This window comes from Equus przewalskii, chromosome 5, assembly GCF_037783145.1.
Source record: "Equus przewalskii isolate Varuska chromosome 5, EquPr2, whole genome shotgun sequence".
NCBI lineage: Eukaryota > Metazoa > Chordata > Mammalia > Perissodactyla > Equidae > Equus > Equus przewalskii.
This window is the reverse complement of record NC_091835.1, coordinates 37,622,147-37,641,092: the sequence shown is the minus strand read 5'-3', so window position 1 is coordinate 37,641,092 and position 18,946 is coordinate 37,622,147. Positions and strand designations below refer to the sequence as shown.

Genomic DNA, 18,946 nt, shown 5'->3' with positions numbered 1-18,946 from the left:
TCTTAGAAACCTTAACTCAAGTTCAGAGGAGTATTACCAAGAATACTGGTTATATTTTCATAATAATGATTCATATGTTTCTAAAAGCAGCAATCACTTTTGGTTTTCCCACTGTCATCTTAAAGATGCATAAATTATAATCTTCATATTTTTCTTCTTCGGTGACTAAACTCTCACATATGCTTACTTCTCCCTTCATAATTATCAGTGATCTTTAAGGAATAAGTGTATACCTCTATGACAGGCACAGAATGAAAATTTTCTGCTATGAATGAAAATTTCTTATCTTCTGGGGTACAAAGCCAGAAGACTGCTTCCACTGTCCAATAACTGGAGCGCCTGGTACAATTCTGCCGTGATCACAGGAAGCGACTTTTGAGGAAATCCCTGGGGTTTTCTTTTCTCACCTGTAATGGGAGAATGCCAGACTTGGTGGCATCTAGGGTCCTGTTCTAAAAAATCTATGCCTGAAATTCCTATAAAGAGACAAGAAATTCCATAAGTTCAAGTTCTCCACTTTCTATAATTCTGGCAGATTTCCAATTCTTTTACTTATGTGGAGACATATTCACGTGTGTCTTTAGAGCTAAGCTAAGAGTAGTCTATTCATCTTTAGCTCTTTGCTTTTTCTATTGTATTATTTCAGGGACCTTTTCCACCTTTACAAACACCGCTTTCTACATTTTGCAACTTTCTTTGGAGCACAAAGGTTTCAGGAAGAATTTAGAGATTAGAAAGGCATCCTACAGTTTTTTGCATTAACTTTTTTTTTTTTACAACATTGTATTAAATATTATTTATCTTGATTACTGAGTTTTTTGGAGGCCCCTTAAATTTGCACCCTGGGAGAGTGCATTTCCCTCACCCTGGTCCTGGCCCCAAGAGAGGTAATCAGAAGGAATGGTTAGAGGAATAATTGCAAACAAACCTTCCTAGAATTTTGTCAAACAATGGACCAATTAATTAAACAAAGTAGATATTACGTGTTTAAGTATAATGGACACCCAGTAAGTGGATTGTCTCACTAATTTATGGAGAAAACTCACAGCTAGAAGTGTGGGTGGGTGGGGATACAAGAGAGACAACACAGCATTTCAGACTGGGCACTTCCTTTTGCTGAACTTGCCTCACAGAACTTGGAGTTTGCCCTGATACATGAGTTTGGTGCCACATTCTCTTGTTTGCAATGGACAGACCTGTGATATATGCTGATTTAAACTTACCCCGGGATTCTGGCCTTAAAAGTTCATCACCCCCGTCTCCTCCTCAGGGTAAGTGGCTTTTTTTCCTGTAGCATTTGTGTATCTTTCAGAGTTAGATTTTCCTCTTAAATTTACGGCTTTAAATTGTTGCTTTGAAGATGAGCAGCAGGCTTATATTAATGTTAAATAGGTATAGGATAGATTGCCTGGAAGCAATCGCAACTCTGCAGAAAAGCACATACCTCATAGATTTCTTTTTTATCAAGTTATCAGTGTGAAGGGTGAACCTGGCTCCTATTACTGAGCCTTGGTTAAAAGACCCTGAAGAAATATTTTACATGTATGAAAAAAGGAATATTTTTAGAGACACATTGCTACCTTGCTCTAATAGTAACCTAACTTATTCCAAATCCCTCTACTATATAACAATACTATGATTAAGTTCTAGTGCATTTGCATCCATAGCACTCCCTTCTGAATACAAAGTGTGGGCTTACTGACTAACGTCCTTCACTCTCCAAAGGGAAGGAGAAAAGACTTCTGGAAGAAAATTGTAATGAAGATCAAGACTTGAATGTAATTACAATCTGATAGTTTCTAACTTGAAAAGTATCACAGCTTAGATGGAGATAAAGCCACAAGACACTAGAGAATAATCCTAATGAACACATTTGACATTTGTTGAAGTCAGCACTTTTCTGTGTGTCAGAGGAGTTAGTATTCTGAGTGAAAGGAATGAGGAACTGTAATGCAAGGTAATAGGTGATGGAAGCCATGGCCTGGGAATGGATAAAAAGGGACCAGAAACTAGGCATAAAACATGTATAAAATTATCATGAGCTAGTATTACCTTCTTAAGTCTAAACAAATTTACTAACATTGATAATATTGCAATTTTTATCCATCCTGACATTCATTCTACATTGTGCTAAGCATGTGGATTGTATCTTCTTGGACAGTTTGAAACCATTAAATTATCAACATTCTAAATTAGGAAAAAAAAGAGTAAATTTCACTATACTCCTCATATGAAGGTTAAGGGAAATTGGAGGATTTTGATAACCACAGTGAGCGTTTGCTCAAGCCGCTGTTATTTTCTGATGGGAAAGGGCAAGACTCTTTTTCTCTGTTCAGATCTAGCAAAATTGGGCAGAAGGGAAGTAATGTTGAAAGGAGATGTCAAAAAACAGATATAGAAAAAGACAGTGAGTTTTTCCTTGAAAACTACTATCTATGATCCTAAATCAATGGGTCCAGAAAACTTGTCTAGTCTGATAGTAATCATTGTGCTATAAAATATCATCCTGAAAGTAAATCAGAAAAAAAAATAGTAGAATAAAGTCCGAGAAAATTGTGTGATTATGAAACATTGATCTGGTATTACAATTATTGTGAAACCACAACTGAGCTCTTTGGCTAACCTGTCGACCGTGGTAACCATGTAGAAAAATGATTGTATCAAAGGCAGGCAGTAAAACCAGTGAGAGATGTGAGTGGTGACCTATATTGTTTATGGCCAAGAGTTTGATCTCTTAGAAGAGTAGATAAGGTGTTGGCAAAAAGCCTGCAAAGCTTATTCATTCATTCAAAAATAAGCACCTACTATCTGCCAGGAAGGCTCTAGGTGCTGAGGATACTGCAGTGAACAAAATGGAGAAAAAATAGTTTCCTTTATTGTATTTATATTATACTACTATGGACACATACACGTAACCAAACAACTAGGTATATATTAAAAGATTAAATGGTATTAAGTGCAATCAAGAAACATAAATAAATGGAATTGGGATTTAGTTTTTGGAGAGGGTACCGTATCAAACAGAATAATCATGGAAGGCCTCCTTGACAATATGGCATTTGGATCAAGAGCTGAAAGAAATGAAGAACAAAGGCATGCTTTCTGGGAGAAGACCCTTCTAGAAGTTGGAGCAGCAAGTGCAAAATCCTAGAGATGAGAACTTGCCTGTCATATTGTGGGAGGAGCAGGGAGATTAGTGTGAAATGGCAGCACGTATATATATGAAGAACAGCAAGAGATGAAGTTAGAGAAATAATGGGGAGACAGATTGAATACAGATTTGTAGACAATTTATAGACTTTTATAGACTCAGATCTGCTTGATAGAAAGCCATTGAAAGGTTTGGAGTAATGGAATGAGGTGAGTTAACATACTGTTTTTACCAAAACAAAGAATAGCCCTAAGTGAGTATTTCCAGATAATTAAAGTTTACCTGGCCTCTTCAGTTTGTTATTATAACCTCATTAACTCCAATCTCATGTAGTGCAGCAGAAAAACTTAATACAGGAAAGCATACCTCCCAGGCACAGGACTCTCCACTCAATTCCTTAAATTTTAGCAAAAATGAATATTTTTAAAGTCATTCCAAATTGCCTTTTACCTATAATTTTTTAAAAATGCTTTTAGAAAAAACAATAACTAGCGTTTATTGAACAGTTGCTATGTACCAGACACTATGTCTAGCATTTTAGAATTGTTTCACATACTCCTTTCCAAAAGCTTATAAGGTAGATATTGTTCTACATTCCACAGGTGAGGAAATTTGCAGTTTATTTTTAGGTTACATTGCCCAAACTAACGTCCTCAAATACAGATTTGCTAGATTTGACAGCCTCTGCTCTTAACCACCGGTATACTTCAGCAATAAATGTTAAAATAGTGATTATATGGAGCTTTCTCCATTTTTCCAAGTTTCAAGTTGTAATATATATAACATGTTATAAACCAAATGGGAAAAAAATGGGTCTTACTAATTAAGTTGAGGATAGGAGCTATCTAAACACAACTTGAGGCAGAGTAAATGTATGAATAACAAGAATAATTTCTGTTGGAGCTGATTTAATTTTGGAACTTTTAGCCCAGTATTTTCCAAGAATTTTTTTATTAGTAAGTGCCTTTATTATTTTGCTCTATGAAATCCATATTTTTTTTTTAAAGATTTTGTTTTTTTCCTTTTTCTCCCCAAAGCCCCCCAGTACATAGTTGTATATTCTTCGTTGTGGGTCCTTCTAGTTGTGGCATGTGGGACGCTGCCTCAGCGTGGTTTGATGAGCAGTGCCATGTCCGTGCCCAGGATTCGAACCAACGAAACACTGGGCCGCCTGCAGCGGAGCGCGCGAACTTAACCACTCGGCCACAGGGCCAGCTCCTGAAATCCATATTTTTAAAGATGTCTAGAAGCAAAATACATTGATAAAGTCGTGAGTAATTTATGATCCCATTATATTAATTAATTAACATAATCACAACTTTTGATGAACATGAATAATAGAGTATATTGTTATTGATATGATTACAGAGAAAAACAAAGGCATTTGACTTTTTTTAGACTACGCAATATTATAGATGTAAGTTCACGTTATAATTATTGAAATACTGAAAATAATGTGCAAATTCACAAAACACTCTTCCTTGAATGACATACATTTGACGCTAGTTGGAGATGATTTTTCTAGATGATAGTAAAGCAGAGGAATCCATGTCCAAGAATAGAACTGTCATATATCACCAGTACCTAAAATGGTGATTGGCACAAAATAGAGCCTCAAAAAATGTATCTTGAATAAATGAAGGCCATCCTTTTTACACAAAATTCTTTGATTTACTTCCTACAATAGGGCATATGCTTCACTTTTGTATAGCACTTGGCAATTTTCAAAATATGTTTACATCTGTCTCATTTGATTCTGACACCAATCTTCCATACACATAACAAGCATAAATATTTCTATTTTATAAATGAGCAAACTCTCGGTTGGATCTGACTAAGATTGTGTCTTGTGGGACTCTACTTTAAGATGGCTGATAAATGTTCCTTCCTGCCCCCATCCCTCAGCCTGAATCTATCTATCTATATGTCATCCAAACCACATTCACTTTTTGTACCAGATGAACCCAACTGAGTTAACTGAGTATATTTTCTTAACTTCTCAGATATCTGTCAGTGTCCACGTTGGCATCAATTTGCTCTGAAACTTGGTTGTGCTGGAATTCTTCTTCTTGCCTTGACTGTGATTGTATTGAGTGTTTCAGGTGAGTGATGCAAGGTCATTTGTTTCTTGCTCTACTTATTTTGCTTTTATCATAAATATTAGAGTATCTTAACAAAATTTTGCCACCCCAAACAATGAAAGACCAATGAAATAAGAATAATTACAAAATAATGCTTCTAACAATGCTCAGCTCATATTTCCTTTGCACATTTCTCTTCCCAATTGTTCTGATAGTCTTCATGGGATATTTCACACGTGTTCTGACAACTTTAAAAAAGATCGTAATTATGACAAAAACATGACAATAACAAAGCAAATAAAAATTCCAATTATTTAGAGTTTCTTAACTATCTACTAAATCTCAGATTGCAGTAGGCAATCTATCCCTTGGTATAGGCATAAATTATACTCACTCTGAAAATGAGAAAGTTCAGGCATGAGTGTAAGCAATTTGAGAGTTTAAGTAACACCCCAAAGCTTGCTTATGCAGTATGTAACAGGTAACCTAATGGCTGTGTGGGTTCACTTATATATTTTCTTGTCTGTTTGTATATACTGTCTTCTAACTAGACTCTGTTACTACATTGCTATTGCCTTAATCTTCTGTCCATATTCAAGCTTATCGAGATACCTTAGTTTTCTCAAGTGATAAAGATAACATCCATTCCACCACACATTTCAGCATTTAATCTTAATGGTTTCTTCATATTTACTAGTGATATTCTTAGGACAAAAATCATCAATAGAAAAAAGCAGTGTGGATATTCAAGAGAGAAGGAACGAAACAACAGGTAATTTTGCGACTTGAATCTCCTAAGAATAACAGCCAACATTTGTTAGATATCAAGCATTACCTTAGTTAAGGCTCATAACAACCCACATGTTAAGACAGTATTATCACCTGATTTTATGCTTGACAAAACTGAGGCATGGCAAGGATAAGCAACTCTCTCAGGGTCATACAACTACTAAGTGGTGACACAGGGGATTGTGCTCAGGTGGTCTAACTTCAAAACCTATGATCACGCTGACAGCACACTGCCTCATGAAAAGCTGCTGCTAGGATATTCAATAACTAATAGACAAATATCAAGTTAAAAGTAAAATATGCATTTAAGTAGAATATTTGATACTTTAGTGAATGTCAAACAGTTAATTTTGGTCTGAAGTTAATTAATAGAACTCAAACATAAAATACTTTAATATTTACTGTATTAATTATTAAGACATTAATCTTGTTCCAGTAAGTGGTGTGTGTTAATAAAGACAACTATTGTTGAATGACTGTAGCAAAATGTGATATGTGTGCACATTCTTACAGAACAGAAATTTTAAGAAATCTGAAAAATCTTTCTGGAAAATGCTATCCAATAAGTCACATTAAGTAGGCAAATATATTATTTGGCAATTAGAAATTTTCTTATGATTTTTTTCTCATGGCATTTTTCATTAATTTAGTAAAATTAATTATTTCCTTTACACTTTGCATATTGTTTAAAGTAAGTATTTTTAAGACAAGTTTGACATTGGTCATGTAATAGAATAAGCACTGGTGACGAATTTAAGGCAACTCAGAAATAGTTTTGACTGTGCCACTATTTGATTGTATGGACTCGAACAAGTTATTCTGTCTATCTTAAAATTTAAGATGTGACTGCTCAAATTATTTCGACGGTCTTTTTCCTATTCTAAAATTCTAAGATTCCATTTTTGCTCAGTATAACATGTCACTAATTTCCAAATTCTTGGTACCAGAATGAACAATAGATCTCAAAAACTTCAAAATTGTAATAAATTCATTGATTATTCTATCAGCGATAATAGACTTCTGAGCATTTATAATGATGTGTGTGTGTGTGTGGTTGTGGTGGGGTGGGAACAGATTAGAAGTGTAACATTTATTATTTATTTTTTTCTTTCTCTTTCTTACTTTAGAGAGACCAAATCTGTTAAACTGCCCAACGGATTGGCATCTAATTCAAGAAAAATGCTTGTTTATTTCTCAAAATCCTAGCCCTTGGAATGACAGTCTAGCTGACTGTTCCACAAAAGAATCCATTTTGCTGCTTATTCGAGATCAGGAAGAATTGGTAAAATATTAAATAAAATATTTGAATAGAACCTAGCCGTTTCTTCTAATCATATCAGCATCTTTGGACTTTAGCCTAAAATTTCTATGCAGATGGAAGTAGCAACTTTGATTTCAAGAAGCTCACAATCTGAGAGACTAAACAGACAGATGAGCAAATAAATGAATATAATTTGATGAATACAATGATATAAATATAAATATGTAAAGAGAAATGTCACAAAGAAGGAATAATTAACTCTGATGCAGAGTTAGGAAAGGCTTCACAGAGGCAATACCTGCACTGGGTTTTAGAGGATGAGTAGAATACAAGCCGTGAAACAGATTCTGTATTCAGCCATTTCTTCTGTTCCATTTACAGAAACTCATACAAAAACTGATAGAACATGAAGGAATTCTATACTGGATTGGATTAAATTTTACATTACCAGAAAAGAACTGGAGGTGGATAAATGGTTCTTTTTTAAAACCTGATGCGTGAGTATTAGATAAGCTAATTTTAATGTTTAATTTACATAGTTTACATTGCGAGGTATTAATATGGTTATTGAAGACTGAGTTTTGTAATTTTAGTTTAGTTTAGAAATTCTCAAGAGGTTCAGAATAGGCTAAGAAGATGGATGATTCTGAGGTTGGTTGAAAAATTCTGTACATGAAAAGATATCAACCATTTACAACAATATATGTATTTATCTACAGTGGAGTCGTAGGAGACAGAGAATAGGCTAACTCTTTTGGGAGGGGCCCATGAAATACAAAAGTCTCTCACTGGAGGCTATTGGCACACAGAATTTTTTAAGTAGAATTTTTCAAACTATGGGACAATATACCATGGTAGGTTACAACCAGGATTGAAACCGTGAATATGAAAAGAATAAATTAGACAATATCAGAGTATAGAACCAAGACATTTAAAGGAAACTAAGCACACTGTGACAAATATTATAGTATATTTTAACCAGTGGTATAAAAGAGTTATTTGAGGAGATGTGACAAATATATGCATAGGTCACAAAGGAGCCATTTGCTGTTTTCTGTTGGATGTCTCATTATAGTTTTTTATGTAAGATGGTCAAAATAACCATAAATGAAATAGAAGCCTTGATGCTATACAGTTAAATTACATATTTTAACAGAATTCGAGGTTAATTGTACAGCAAAGGGGGTTTTTTCCCTCTCAGGCAAAAGTGTATAGGCATTCAACCAAGATTCTGTAAAGAATTTTTGATGAGTTTTTCAGAAAAGAGAACATTAACTGTTACATTTTATGTCTGTGAATGATTTAATCAAATATGCATAAATCAGAGTTAAAGTAGGTTTTTATCATTCCAAAGACAAGAGGTTGAAATTGAAAACACAGGACCGAGTTTATCTAAAATATAGTGATAACTCGTTAAGTGTGGAAAAGTACTAACATTGAAAGAAATGGCTTAATTAGCAAATTTTGACATTATTTGACCTATGTTCTAAAATATTATTTTAAACGTAAGACTTTAAAATAAAGATTATTTATCTTATTTATTTAATATAAAGATTATTTATTTTATTTTTAAAATAAAGATTATTTTAAAGTAAGTGTTCTGGACTGAAATAAATTTATGAAAAGGCAAACATGCTCATTCTGTTAAATAAAATCTATCCTGATTTTTTGTATGCTCTCTGGGAATTATTTTCTATATTTCATTTACATGTAAATGAAACTTCAATACTGGCTTGTTTTTATTTTTTCATACATAGTGAAGGTTAATTTTGGTTTATTAAGTTTAGCATGTACGTGTGTGTGTGTTTCTCATTGGGCCATGACGTTTATTTTATTGAGGTTTATAATAAAAATGAAATTGCAAAACACTGAAGTTTCTACAAGCAGAAATATAGGTAAAGTAGATGGATTAAATTCAGTTGAACATTCCATTTTATTTTGAGGATAAAAATGATGCGTGATCAAAACAGTAGTGATAGGTAAACCTGAAGGTGTCATGTTATAGTAGAAAGGGCATCAGTTAGACTCTGCTTTTATTTTAACTCTCAGCCCTGATCTTCAGGGAAGGAAAAAAACAGAGAGTGATAATTTTCTTCCACAGGATTGTTTTGGGGATTAAATGACATAATGTTGGAGAACTAGGCAGATATCAAGTCAAGAAAGGCCTGGGAAGCCACTGAGCACCTTTTGGAAAGGAATTCATCGACTTGGCAAGATGAGTGTTAAAAAAGTTATCTTGAAAATTGAAGAAAAGATCAGAAAGGTAGAAGAGATGACAAAAATAGAGAAGACTTTTACAATAGCCCAGTTGACAGCAGTTCATAGTTTGACTAGAGCGTCCGCATTAGGAAGAGATTAGCTGCTCAGCTCCAAGGGGGCTGCGTGAAGAAACTGAACAAAAGAAAAAACAAAAGCTGTGATGGAACCCTACCCACGGTCACAACTTCACTTTCTATTTGAGACAAATGGATGGGTCTTGAACTCCTCTAATCCTTGCAACCCAATCCTAATACTGCCTATCCCATTGTTTGACTTCTATTCTCATGTCCACCTGCAGTGAGCCATAAGACTCACGCTTGTTTGAAACTAGTAGTATATTGAAGCAGACACCAATCAACCTTTGTTTGGAATGTGAAAAAAAGGAATCTCTGACTACGTACGATGTGTATTGAGCCTCTTTTCCTAACTGCATGCAAATTCTGTAGACCCTATATATCCAGCACCCTCCGTGTACTTATTACTTTTTGAGCACGTTCTTTGTTTAAACATGTCCACACTTCCAAGGACATCATTTTAATGCCTCTTCCAAATATTAGGCGGTTATATCCTGTATATTTAAGAAGATTGAGGCTCAGTGAAGAAACTTTTCACATGACATGTTAATACCAGAAAAAAGAGATTCAATTCCCAATTTCCAAAGCTTCTCTTGTTTTGCATCATTACGAAATTTCATGTTAGAAGGATTCTTGTCCAGTGAAGATGAACTTGAAAGTTCTAGAGCTTCATATTAGCGTTACATTAAAATTTTATGCCATTATATTTGTGACTGTATACTTTCTCTATGCTTAATATTTAAGCATCTCATTGCTTCCTGAAAGTTGTAGAAAATATTGGCTGGTTGAGGAGAATTATGTGAGAAAATTCCAAACACTAAGAAAGTTTTTTCTTTTGCTCCACAGATTAAAAATTACTGGGGATGCTGAAGAAAATAACTGTGCTTTAATTTCGAAGGAAAAAATTTTTTCTGAGAACTGTGAGGCAGAAAATAAATGGATCTGCCAAAAAGAACTAAAATCTGTCAGAAATAAAGTGTGTCCAGACTCTTGACTGTATATCCCCTCTCAATTTACTTCCCATCACAAGTCTCTGTAATTTTAACTATATAACTATATATACTGTTAAAATGGTTTAATATACATTTAGTGGCACAAAGTGAGCAAATAGCACAAATTCTAAAATTGTTGTGAATCTTACAGAAGTTCATGTCTAAACTATTTATTCTATAAATGAGGCAACAGATACACAGAGAAGACGTGTACTATTTTAAGAGACAGAGATGTTCTGTCGCAAGAATCCTAGACCAGCTGAGGGGAATTGGTTTCTACTCCTGGCATATATGCGTAACCTTCATTGATACCTTCTATGCCTTAGCTGATCTCCAAAAACGTTGTAGTAAACGATTTCTAAAGTCTTGTGCATCTCTCATAGTCTGTGATTTTTCACAACACCACACAACTGGGTTGTGGCAGAATATTAATTAAAGTCCATTCTCTTGACTCTTACATCAGAGACACCTAACTAAAGGAGTTTGGAAAGAAAACTTACCTCTAGCCCCCCATTCCAAAATTCTTCCCATTTCAATTTTCTCATTTCTTCTTTATTTTCATTCAATGTCTCTTTCTACGGCTCACACATAATCTGTAGGAAATATGTTATCAAACTTTTCATTATTCTAATGGAAAATAAGTGATATTTTTTCAGTTCTGCAATTGGGGATATGAAGGTAACAAAAGAGAAATGTTTATTCTGATTGATCTCTTGGATGCTCACTTTTTAAAAACATATGCCAAATTTTCTATGGAAATTAAATAAATGATAAAACTCAATTTAGGCATGTAATAAAATTTCTGAAAAATAGATATCTACTTACTGTGATAATTCAATGTCAATTTGAATTATATAAATTAAAGTACGTACTCTAATGATGAAAATAATATTTCAATTCCTGTTTTCCATGCATGACGATTTTTAATACTTGTTAATATAAAATTTTAAACACATCAAAAATCCAAAGTATAATTCGTTTTGTACTAATTAGGGAAACATTCTAGACAAGAGCATCATTATGAAATAATATTTGATAAAAGTGAGATTTTGAAGTGTTTGATTCTTTGGGGGATATGAAAGAAATATTCCCACAATTGACAAAGTACATTTCCATCTCTTTGAAATGATATTCAAAGCAACCTTCTAAAGCAATTCAGGCTCCCTAAGCCCATTCAGTTAGTCCAGAATTCATTCCATACATAGACCTTTTCCGTCTCCTGTACTTGCTAGATCTGAAATCAAGTGCCCCTAAAGCACACATTTGTAAGAAACGTTCACAATTAAACTAACCCAAGAAGTTAGGTTTTGTCACTGTCATTTGCTTTTGCAGTTTTGGATAATAGAGTAAATTTGCAATTGGATATGATACTGCTGACATCATCTCTGAAACTCAAACTATGAAGGTACAACTCCATGAGAAAGCATGTCTAACCACATTCTTGGCAGGTTAAAAAATATTAGATCTCAAGGGAAACTTTCGGTAACAGTATTTGAGTCAATGTTTATCAGTAATAAACTACCCGCCACTCCAAGCCAAGTCAAAAGAGATACCTATTATGCCATTCAAGATCCACCATCTACATTTCTTCTGTGTAGCCCGTGCTCAGGCACATTGACTCCTCACCATTCCCCAGACACATCCTGACATTTTATGATTTTATGGTTTAATGCATGTTGTCCCATAAGTGTGAGGTGCACACAACCCCTTTGTTCTTTGCCTAGAAAAATCCTAGTAATTGTGGAAGGCTTGAATCAAATGTTAATTCCTTTATGAATTTTTCCTGAAATCTCTCTGTCTCTTACAAATTGCAATCTTTTTCTTCCCACTTTTCTGAAAGATGATTTAATTTCTTTTTTGCTATATTATAATTAGTTGTTTTTATGTTTGTAAGGCTGGTTCCACTCCTCTCCTGGCTAGAGTTGGACAAATACCAAGACAGAACAATTAAAGGAAGAAAAGAGACAGTCCCTGACACGTTTCAATATAGTAAGCTAAGAGGAGTAATGGCATAGTAACGGTCTATTTATGTTGTAGTAAATGGACCTTGAGGCTGGACCAATGAGATTCCTTTTATTTTTTATTTTTTATTTTTTTAAAGATTTTATTTTTTCCTTTTTCTCTCCAAAGCCCCCCGCTACATAGTTGTATATTCTTCGTTGTGGGTTCTTCTAGTTGTGGCATGTGGGACGCTGCCTCAGCGTGGCTTGATGAGCAGTGCCATGTCCGCGCCCAGGATTCGAACCAACGAAACACTGGGCCGCCTGCAGCGGAGCGTGAGAACTTAACCACTGGGCCACGGGGCCAGCCCCTGAGAGATTCCTTTTATTTATTTTCTATGCTATGTGCTTGGATTTGAACTCTATTTGCTTCTGTTTTATCTTCTGGCCCATCCATTCCACAGAGCTCTTCAATATACAAGGTATGCATTAACAAGTAGGTATTATGGAAAAACAATTATGATGGGAAAAAAATAAATGATAAAATATTCTTAATGCATTAGCCTAGTTTTGTCTTTCTTTCTTTTTTTTTTTATTGCTGAGGAAGATTCACCCTGAGCTAACATCTGTGCCAGTCTTCCTCTATTTTTTTAATATGTGGGCCGCCAGCACATCACGGCTGCTAACAGAGTGGTATAGGTCCATGCCTGGGATCAGAGCCCACGTGGCCAAAGCAGAGAAAACTAGATTTTTTTTTTTAACCATTGTTTCCAATCTATAGATGTGTAGGCAGTCAGCAATCAGATTCTGCTCTTTATAATGCAGGTAGGGTAAACAAGAATAACTTTAGACTTCCATACCAAGCAGGTTGGGAAAGGAAAATCCAGGAATTAAGGGTAAAAAGATAATTATAAAAAAATAAAATTTTGAGTTCTAAACACCTATAAAGTCATGAAGCAACTAACTTAAGCTGGTCTGGTGGGGACATCTTTTAGTCTACTCCTTGGCAGCAATTCAAGTTTACTTCTGCAACTGTTTGTGATGAAATCCATTCTGCCACCTTGTGGATTTTTTCGGCTTTGTTTTTGTTTTTGTGGCTGTGCTCGTTCTCTTCCAACCAAGCAAAACAAAACAAAGAAAAAATAGTTCTATATCAGTCAGAACGGGTTTATCCATTTTGTCCTTTTGCAACCCTTTGTTTACTTATTTCATAATATATGAAATTGGAAAATTATTTGCTTATTAGTTTGTTGTTGTTGCTGTTATTATTGGTTACTATTACTACTACTACTGCTCTTAGTATTAGACTCTCTCCATGGGAATATGAGTTCCATGAAAGCAAGGACCTTCATGGTTTTATTAACCAGTGCATGGTTCTGGCACATAGTAGATGCTCAGTGAATATTTCCTGAACAAATAAATTATTATGTATTCAAATTTATGCATTGAATGGGCTTACCTAGGCGGTACTTGCTTGGGGTCTCTGATGTAGTTGGAGTGAGATGGTGACTGGGGTTGGAGTTATCACCAGGCCTCCCTCACTCACATGTGGCTTTTGATTATGACTGCTGCCTGGAACCTCAGCAGGGTGGCTGAGTTACAAGAGCAGTTTTTCTAAAAGGACCATTTTTCAAATAATAATACAAGCAGCATAGAATGATTTGTCAACATTTGGGAGGTGATTCACTAAGAGAGCTAGGACCCAAGTCTGATCCCCCAGGTATATGAAGCCAGTTGCTCTCTTTGATCTCAAAACAATCAATCAGGGCTCTTTCAAAATAAACATTGGAATGCTGCACAATCACAGTGTGCTTTGGGTTTATCTTTTGCGCTACATGGGAAATTTTCAATGTTCTACTTTAGGAAGTAGGTAACTGCTACATGGCTAAAAATTCCAAGGCAAAGGCATTCAGTAGGCATAATCTCTAAAGGTAATTCCAATTTTGACTGAAATTGCTCTTCAGGTAGCTCATTTTCTTCTCCAAGTTTTTGTTCAGGTATTTTTATTCATTAGTAATTATTTTCAGGCATGAAAAACAGTATCCAATTGTTACTACTTTATTTCATTTTCTTGTCTGGTGCTAAAGGGAATATAGGATGTTTAAATTAAAGATTAAGTGATTTTGTCTAATCTCCAATGGAGGGGTGGATCTAGAATGCAAAGTCTTCAATCACAGTTATCTTTGCCTGTTTCTTCACTGATGAATCCCAAGAACCTAGAAAAATGCCGGGCACGTGGTAGGCACTCAGTGACTATTGAATGGATGATGACACAAAAAGAAGTATAAACATTCCATGTCAGAGCTTAAGCTTTGGAGGAAATTGTAGGTAGTTAATAAAACAATGTGTCAGGAGATGCTATATGGGATAAAAATGGCTTTGTTCATACTGTTTTTCTAATTGAATACCCTCATTTTCTTCTTTACCTGTTGAAAACTTTGAATATTTTTTGACTCAAATTAAGTCTGTCTTCTCTGGAGCTACTCATGATTGGTTCAGACTTCAGTAAATGCTGTTTTCTATGAAATCTTGTTATACTTTCAAACTGGTTAATATTCTTTGTATTAAATATATTATCAATTTCTTTCTCTCTCAATTTTGTTATCATGCTAAGACAAATGTAGGTCTTTAGGGCTATTTATCATATTTATTGTAAAATTTTCACACCGGCTTAGCATGTAATTGAGCAGCTTCTGGCTTATTAGTATTCTTTCCTAAAGGAACATCCATTGCAGTCACCAGCCAGAGACAGACAAAAACAGTTCAGACAAATAATTGCTAAACAAAATAACCCCCAAAATTTCTAACCAATCAAATCAGAACAGACAAATCAGCACCTAATTATTCAAAAATGTTTCAAATTTAAATAGTGGAATCATATAATGCTAAATAGGACTATAGTTAAAACAGGAAGTACAACTGTACTTACTACTTGAATCAGTTAAGGTTTTACTACATAACAAACCACCCAAAAACTCAACTGATTAAAACACGATTTAGTTTTGCTTGTGAGACTACAGTTTAGCTGGAAGATTCTATTGATCTGATCCTAATTCATGTGATTTTGTCTGAGTTCACTCACGCATCTGTGGGCAACTGACTGATCTGCTGAGGACTGGCTGGTCCAGGGTGACGTCAGTCACCAGTGGGTCAGTTGACTCATTGTCCAGTTGGCTGACAGATCTACATGTTTCTTATTCTCCATCACATTATCTCAAGTGGTTCACATGGTGGCTGGGCAGAGTTCCAAGGGGTAGAGGAACCTAGGTTTGTGAGTGAACACTGTCACTCTCCCCACATTCTTTTGGACAAATCAAGTAAAAAGGCCAGACCAGATTCAAGGGGCGGGGGAAACAGACTTCTGCTCTTGCTAGGAGGAGATGCAAAGTCATATTACAAAGGGCATGGGTACAAAGAGAGGTAGAGAACCAGAACTGGTGATAATTTTTTCATCAATTTTTATGTAACCCTTGAAAATTATTTCTAGTTGTATCATGCTCCACACAGTGTACATGGAGAAATTTCTCCTGTTAATTGGGATATTGGTACTAGATGGCCACAAAATGTGCTTTCCAATAGAAGGATTCAACAATTCTGTGATTATACCCACAAAAATTAGAATGGAGGAGAAAAAACGGACTTTGAATCAATAAAATATGTCACTTAGTTTGAAAGTATGTTTTTCCTAGTGAATGGGCTTTAGTTTTGAGGAGGAAAAGAAGCTGCAAATAGCTTTCTAACAATGAGGAAGATCTAGTTCCTTTTGAAGCAACTGGAAAGCAGTAAAAGATCACCAGGCTCCCGGATGTGGCATGTCAGAAAGTTCCAGAGGCAGTAAAAGATCACCAGGCTCCCGGATGTGGCATGTCAGAAAGTTCCAGAGGATCATGAACAAGATGAATTGCCTGATGTGTGAGAAAGATAAAGTTCACAGGGTAATTCATTCAGAACCAGGTCTATTTCATTTTCTTATCAAAGAAATTTATCATTTAATTGCCAGGTCCTCATCATATGTCCTATTGCCTACTGCCTTTTCATCCTTTATTATTTTGTTACATTACTCTCTCCTCCTTGCTTGTATATGGGATGGCAGTGCATAGGAGCAGGAAGACGAGTAATTGGCTCTAATTAAGTATCTCTATGGTAATAACTACAGAAACCCAATATATCTATAATGTGTTTTTGGAAACACCTATCCATATACTGCAAACAGAGTGCACAGAGATGTTTTATGGCATCTGTAATCACATATGTACATATTTTAAGAGGAACTATGTTTCCTTCTCCATAGGAACCTATTCACAGCAACAGAATGTCAGTTGAGTTTATCAGACATTTCCTTCTAGTGTCATTGTCTCTGTGGACTAAGACTCTGAAAGTACACTGTTAGAGAGTTACCACATTCAAGTCAAACAAAAAGAGAAGTGACTCTTTTTACGAGTGGAAAGAAAGCCAAAGATTCCTGAGTCCAATTTCCTCACTTTACATGTGAGAGCTACTCACACCTGACTTAGGTAAGGTCACAAATTAAACATTGACAGAGCCAGGACTACAAATTAGATTTCTCCCAAATGATCAGTCTTTGCTTCTTTCTATTTCAGCATTTCTTCCACTTTCCAGCATGCCTATTTGAATGTTAACCTCTCTATTGTAGTGTGAATTTTCTCCATGATTCTTGCCTTGTGAGATTTTTACACATCTCTCCTCCTATAGCCAGCATTGGAGCATGTTGTGCAAAGAAATATTTTTTTCTGAATGCTCCTTTCACAGCAGGAAGGCTCTTATGTAGTAAATTCAAAAGTGAGTCTCTCGCCACCTTGTAACTATAATGTACAGCTGCAACTATAAAATAGCAGTTTTTAGGGGGAAAGCTTCATGTTTACAAAAAGGTTCAAGAATCGTTGAATAAGCAATGATATTTTCCTCAACTGGATCCAATAATTATTACAACTTTTCCACATGAACTTTACCTCTCTCTCTTGCTTCCTATTATCTTTTTTTCTGAATGATTTGAAAGTAAGTTGAACATATCAATAAATGTATGAAAATTAAAAATAATTCAATATATATTCTAAGATATATTTTATAACCAAATTTTTGCAAAATGTTTTTTAGGACCCCTTCTCTCCCTGACCCAGGATCTAATCAAAGTTTACCCTTCATACTTGGTTATTGTCATTTTGGTCTCTTATAACAGAGAATGGTCCCTCTGCTCTTTCTCTTATCTCCATGGCATTCATTTACTGAAGAGTCTAGGCCAATTTTATTATAGAATGTCTTGCATTATGGATTCTGATCTGATTTTTCCCTCATAATTTCAGTGTCAATTTTAAAATGTGGTCCCAATACCTTTGACATTTCCCATTGAGAAGAGGAGTCTCTGCCCACTGCCCTTGGATGTGATGGAGCTTTGACTACTTCGGCAAATGTGACATCCAAAGCTAGATTGTAAAACTCAGTGTAGCTTCTGACAACGTTGAGAAGCTCTTAGGAAGTCTGCTTTTGGAACTCAGCCTCCAGATGAGAAGAAGTGAGGCCACATAGAGGTATTCTGGACAACAGTCCAAGCTGAAGTTCCAAGTGACAGCCATCCTCAACTGCTAAATAAGTAGGTGAGGAAGGCTTTGCAATGACTCCAGACCCAGCCAACATCTGATTGCAACTGCACTAGAAACTCTAAGAGAGAAACACCGGGCTGAGCTCTGTCAACACTCAGAGCTGTACCAGATAATAAAATGATTATGGTTGTTTAAAGCCACTATGTTTTGGAGTAATTTGTCATTCTGCTGCGTTTCCCTGATGATTAGTGATGTAGAGCATCTTTTCACGTGTCTGTTGACCACCTGTTTGTCTTCTTTAGAAATACGTCTATTCAGATCCTCTGCCCATTTTTAATTGGATTGTTTGGAGGTTTATTTGCTATTGAGCTGTATGAGTCCTTTATATATTTTAGATATTAACCCTTTATCGGATATTTGATTTGCAAATATTCTTTCCCATTCTGGTAGGTTGCCTATTCATTTTGTTGATGGTTTCCTTTGCTGTGCAGAAGCACTTTCGTTTGATGTAGTCCCATTTGTTTATTTTTGCTTTTGTTGCCTTTGCTTTTGGTGTGAAATCCAAAAATTCATCACCAAGACCAATGTCCAGGAGCTTACCACTTATGTTTTCTTCTAAGAGTTTTGTGATTTCAGTTATTAGATTCAAATCTTTAATCCATTTTGAGTTAGGTTTTGTGTATGGTATAAGATAGAGGTCCAGTTTCATTCCTTTACATTTGGCTGTTCAATTTTCCCAATACCATTTATAGGAGTGAATGTCCTTTCCCCATTGTATCTTCTTGGCTCCTTTGCATGGACTTATTTCTAGCCTCACTTGAAAGAAATCCTAAGACTCACA

At 35.3% G+C, this 18,946-nt stretch overlaps 1 protein-coding gene across 3 annotated transcripts; it reads left to right on the top strand.

Moving 5' to 3' along the window:
* Positions 1-1,020: 1,020 nt before the first annotated feature.
* On the top strand, positions 1,021-10,973 carry KLRB1 (killer cell lectin like receptor B1). 3 transcript variants are annotated; one of them, XM_008537497.2, is made up of 6 exons: positions 1,021-1,271; positions 5,155-5,253; positions 5,930-6,004; positions 7,149-7,303; positions 7,664-7,779; positions 10,462-10,973. In XM_008537497.2, the coding sequence occupies exons 1-6, from the start codon at positions 1,187-1,189 to the stop codon at positions 10,607-10,609; spliced, it is 678 nt and encodes a 225-aa protein (XP_008535719.1). In that variant the 5' UTR covers positions 1,021-1,186; the 3' UTR covers positions 10,610-10,973. The 3 variants fall into 3 exon arrangements, with proteins under 3 accessions (XP_008535719.1, XP_008535721.1, XP_008535720.1); XM_008537498.2 differs by having other exon boundaries at positions 1,084-1,271; positions 5,942-6,004; XM_008537499.2 differs by lacking the exon at positions 5,930-6,004 and having other exon boundaries at positions 1,024-1,271.
* The last annotated feature ends 7,973 nt before the right edge of the window (positions 10,974-18,946 follow it).

Bases quoted from the DNA above. Each gene is read 5' to 3' on its own strand.
- KLRB1 (XM_008537497.2), top strand. From the start codon at position 1,187: ATGGACAGACCTGTGATATATGCTGATTTAAACTTACCCCGGGATTCT. The intron at 7,304-7,663 runs GTAAAATATTAA...TTCCATTTACAG, and splicing joins TTCGAGATCAGGAAGAATTG to AAACTCATACAAAAACTGAT. The intron at 7,780-10,461 runs GTGAGTATTAGA...TTTGCTCCACAG, and splicing joins TCTTTTTTAAAACCTGATGC to ATTAAAAATTACTGGGGATG.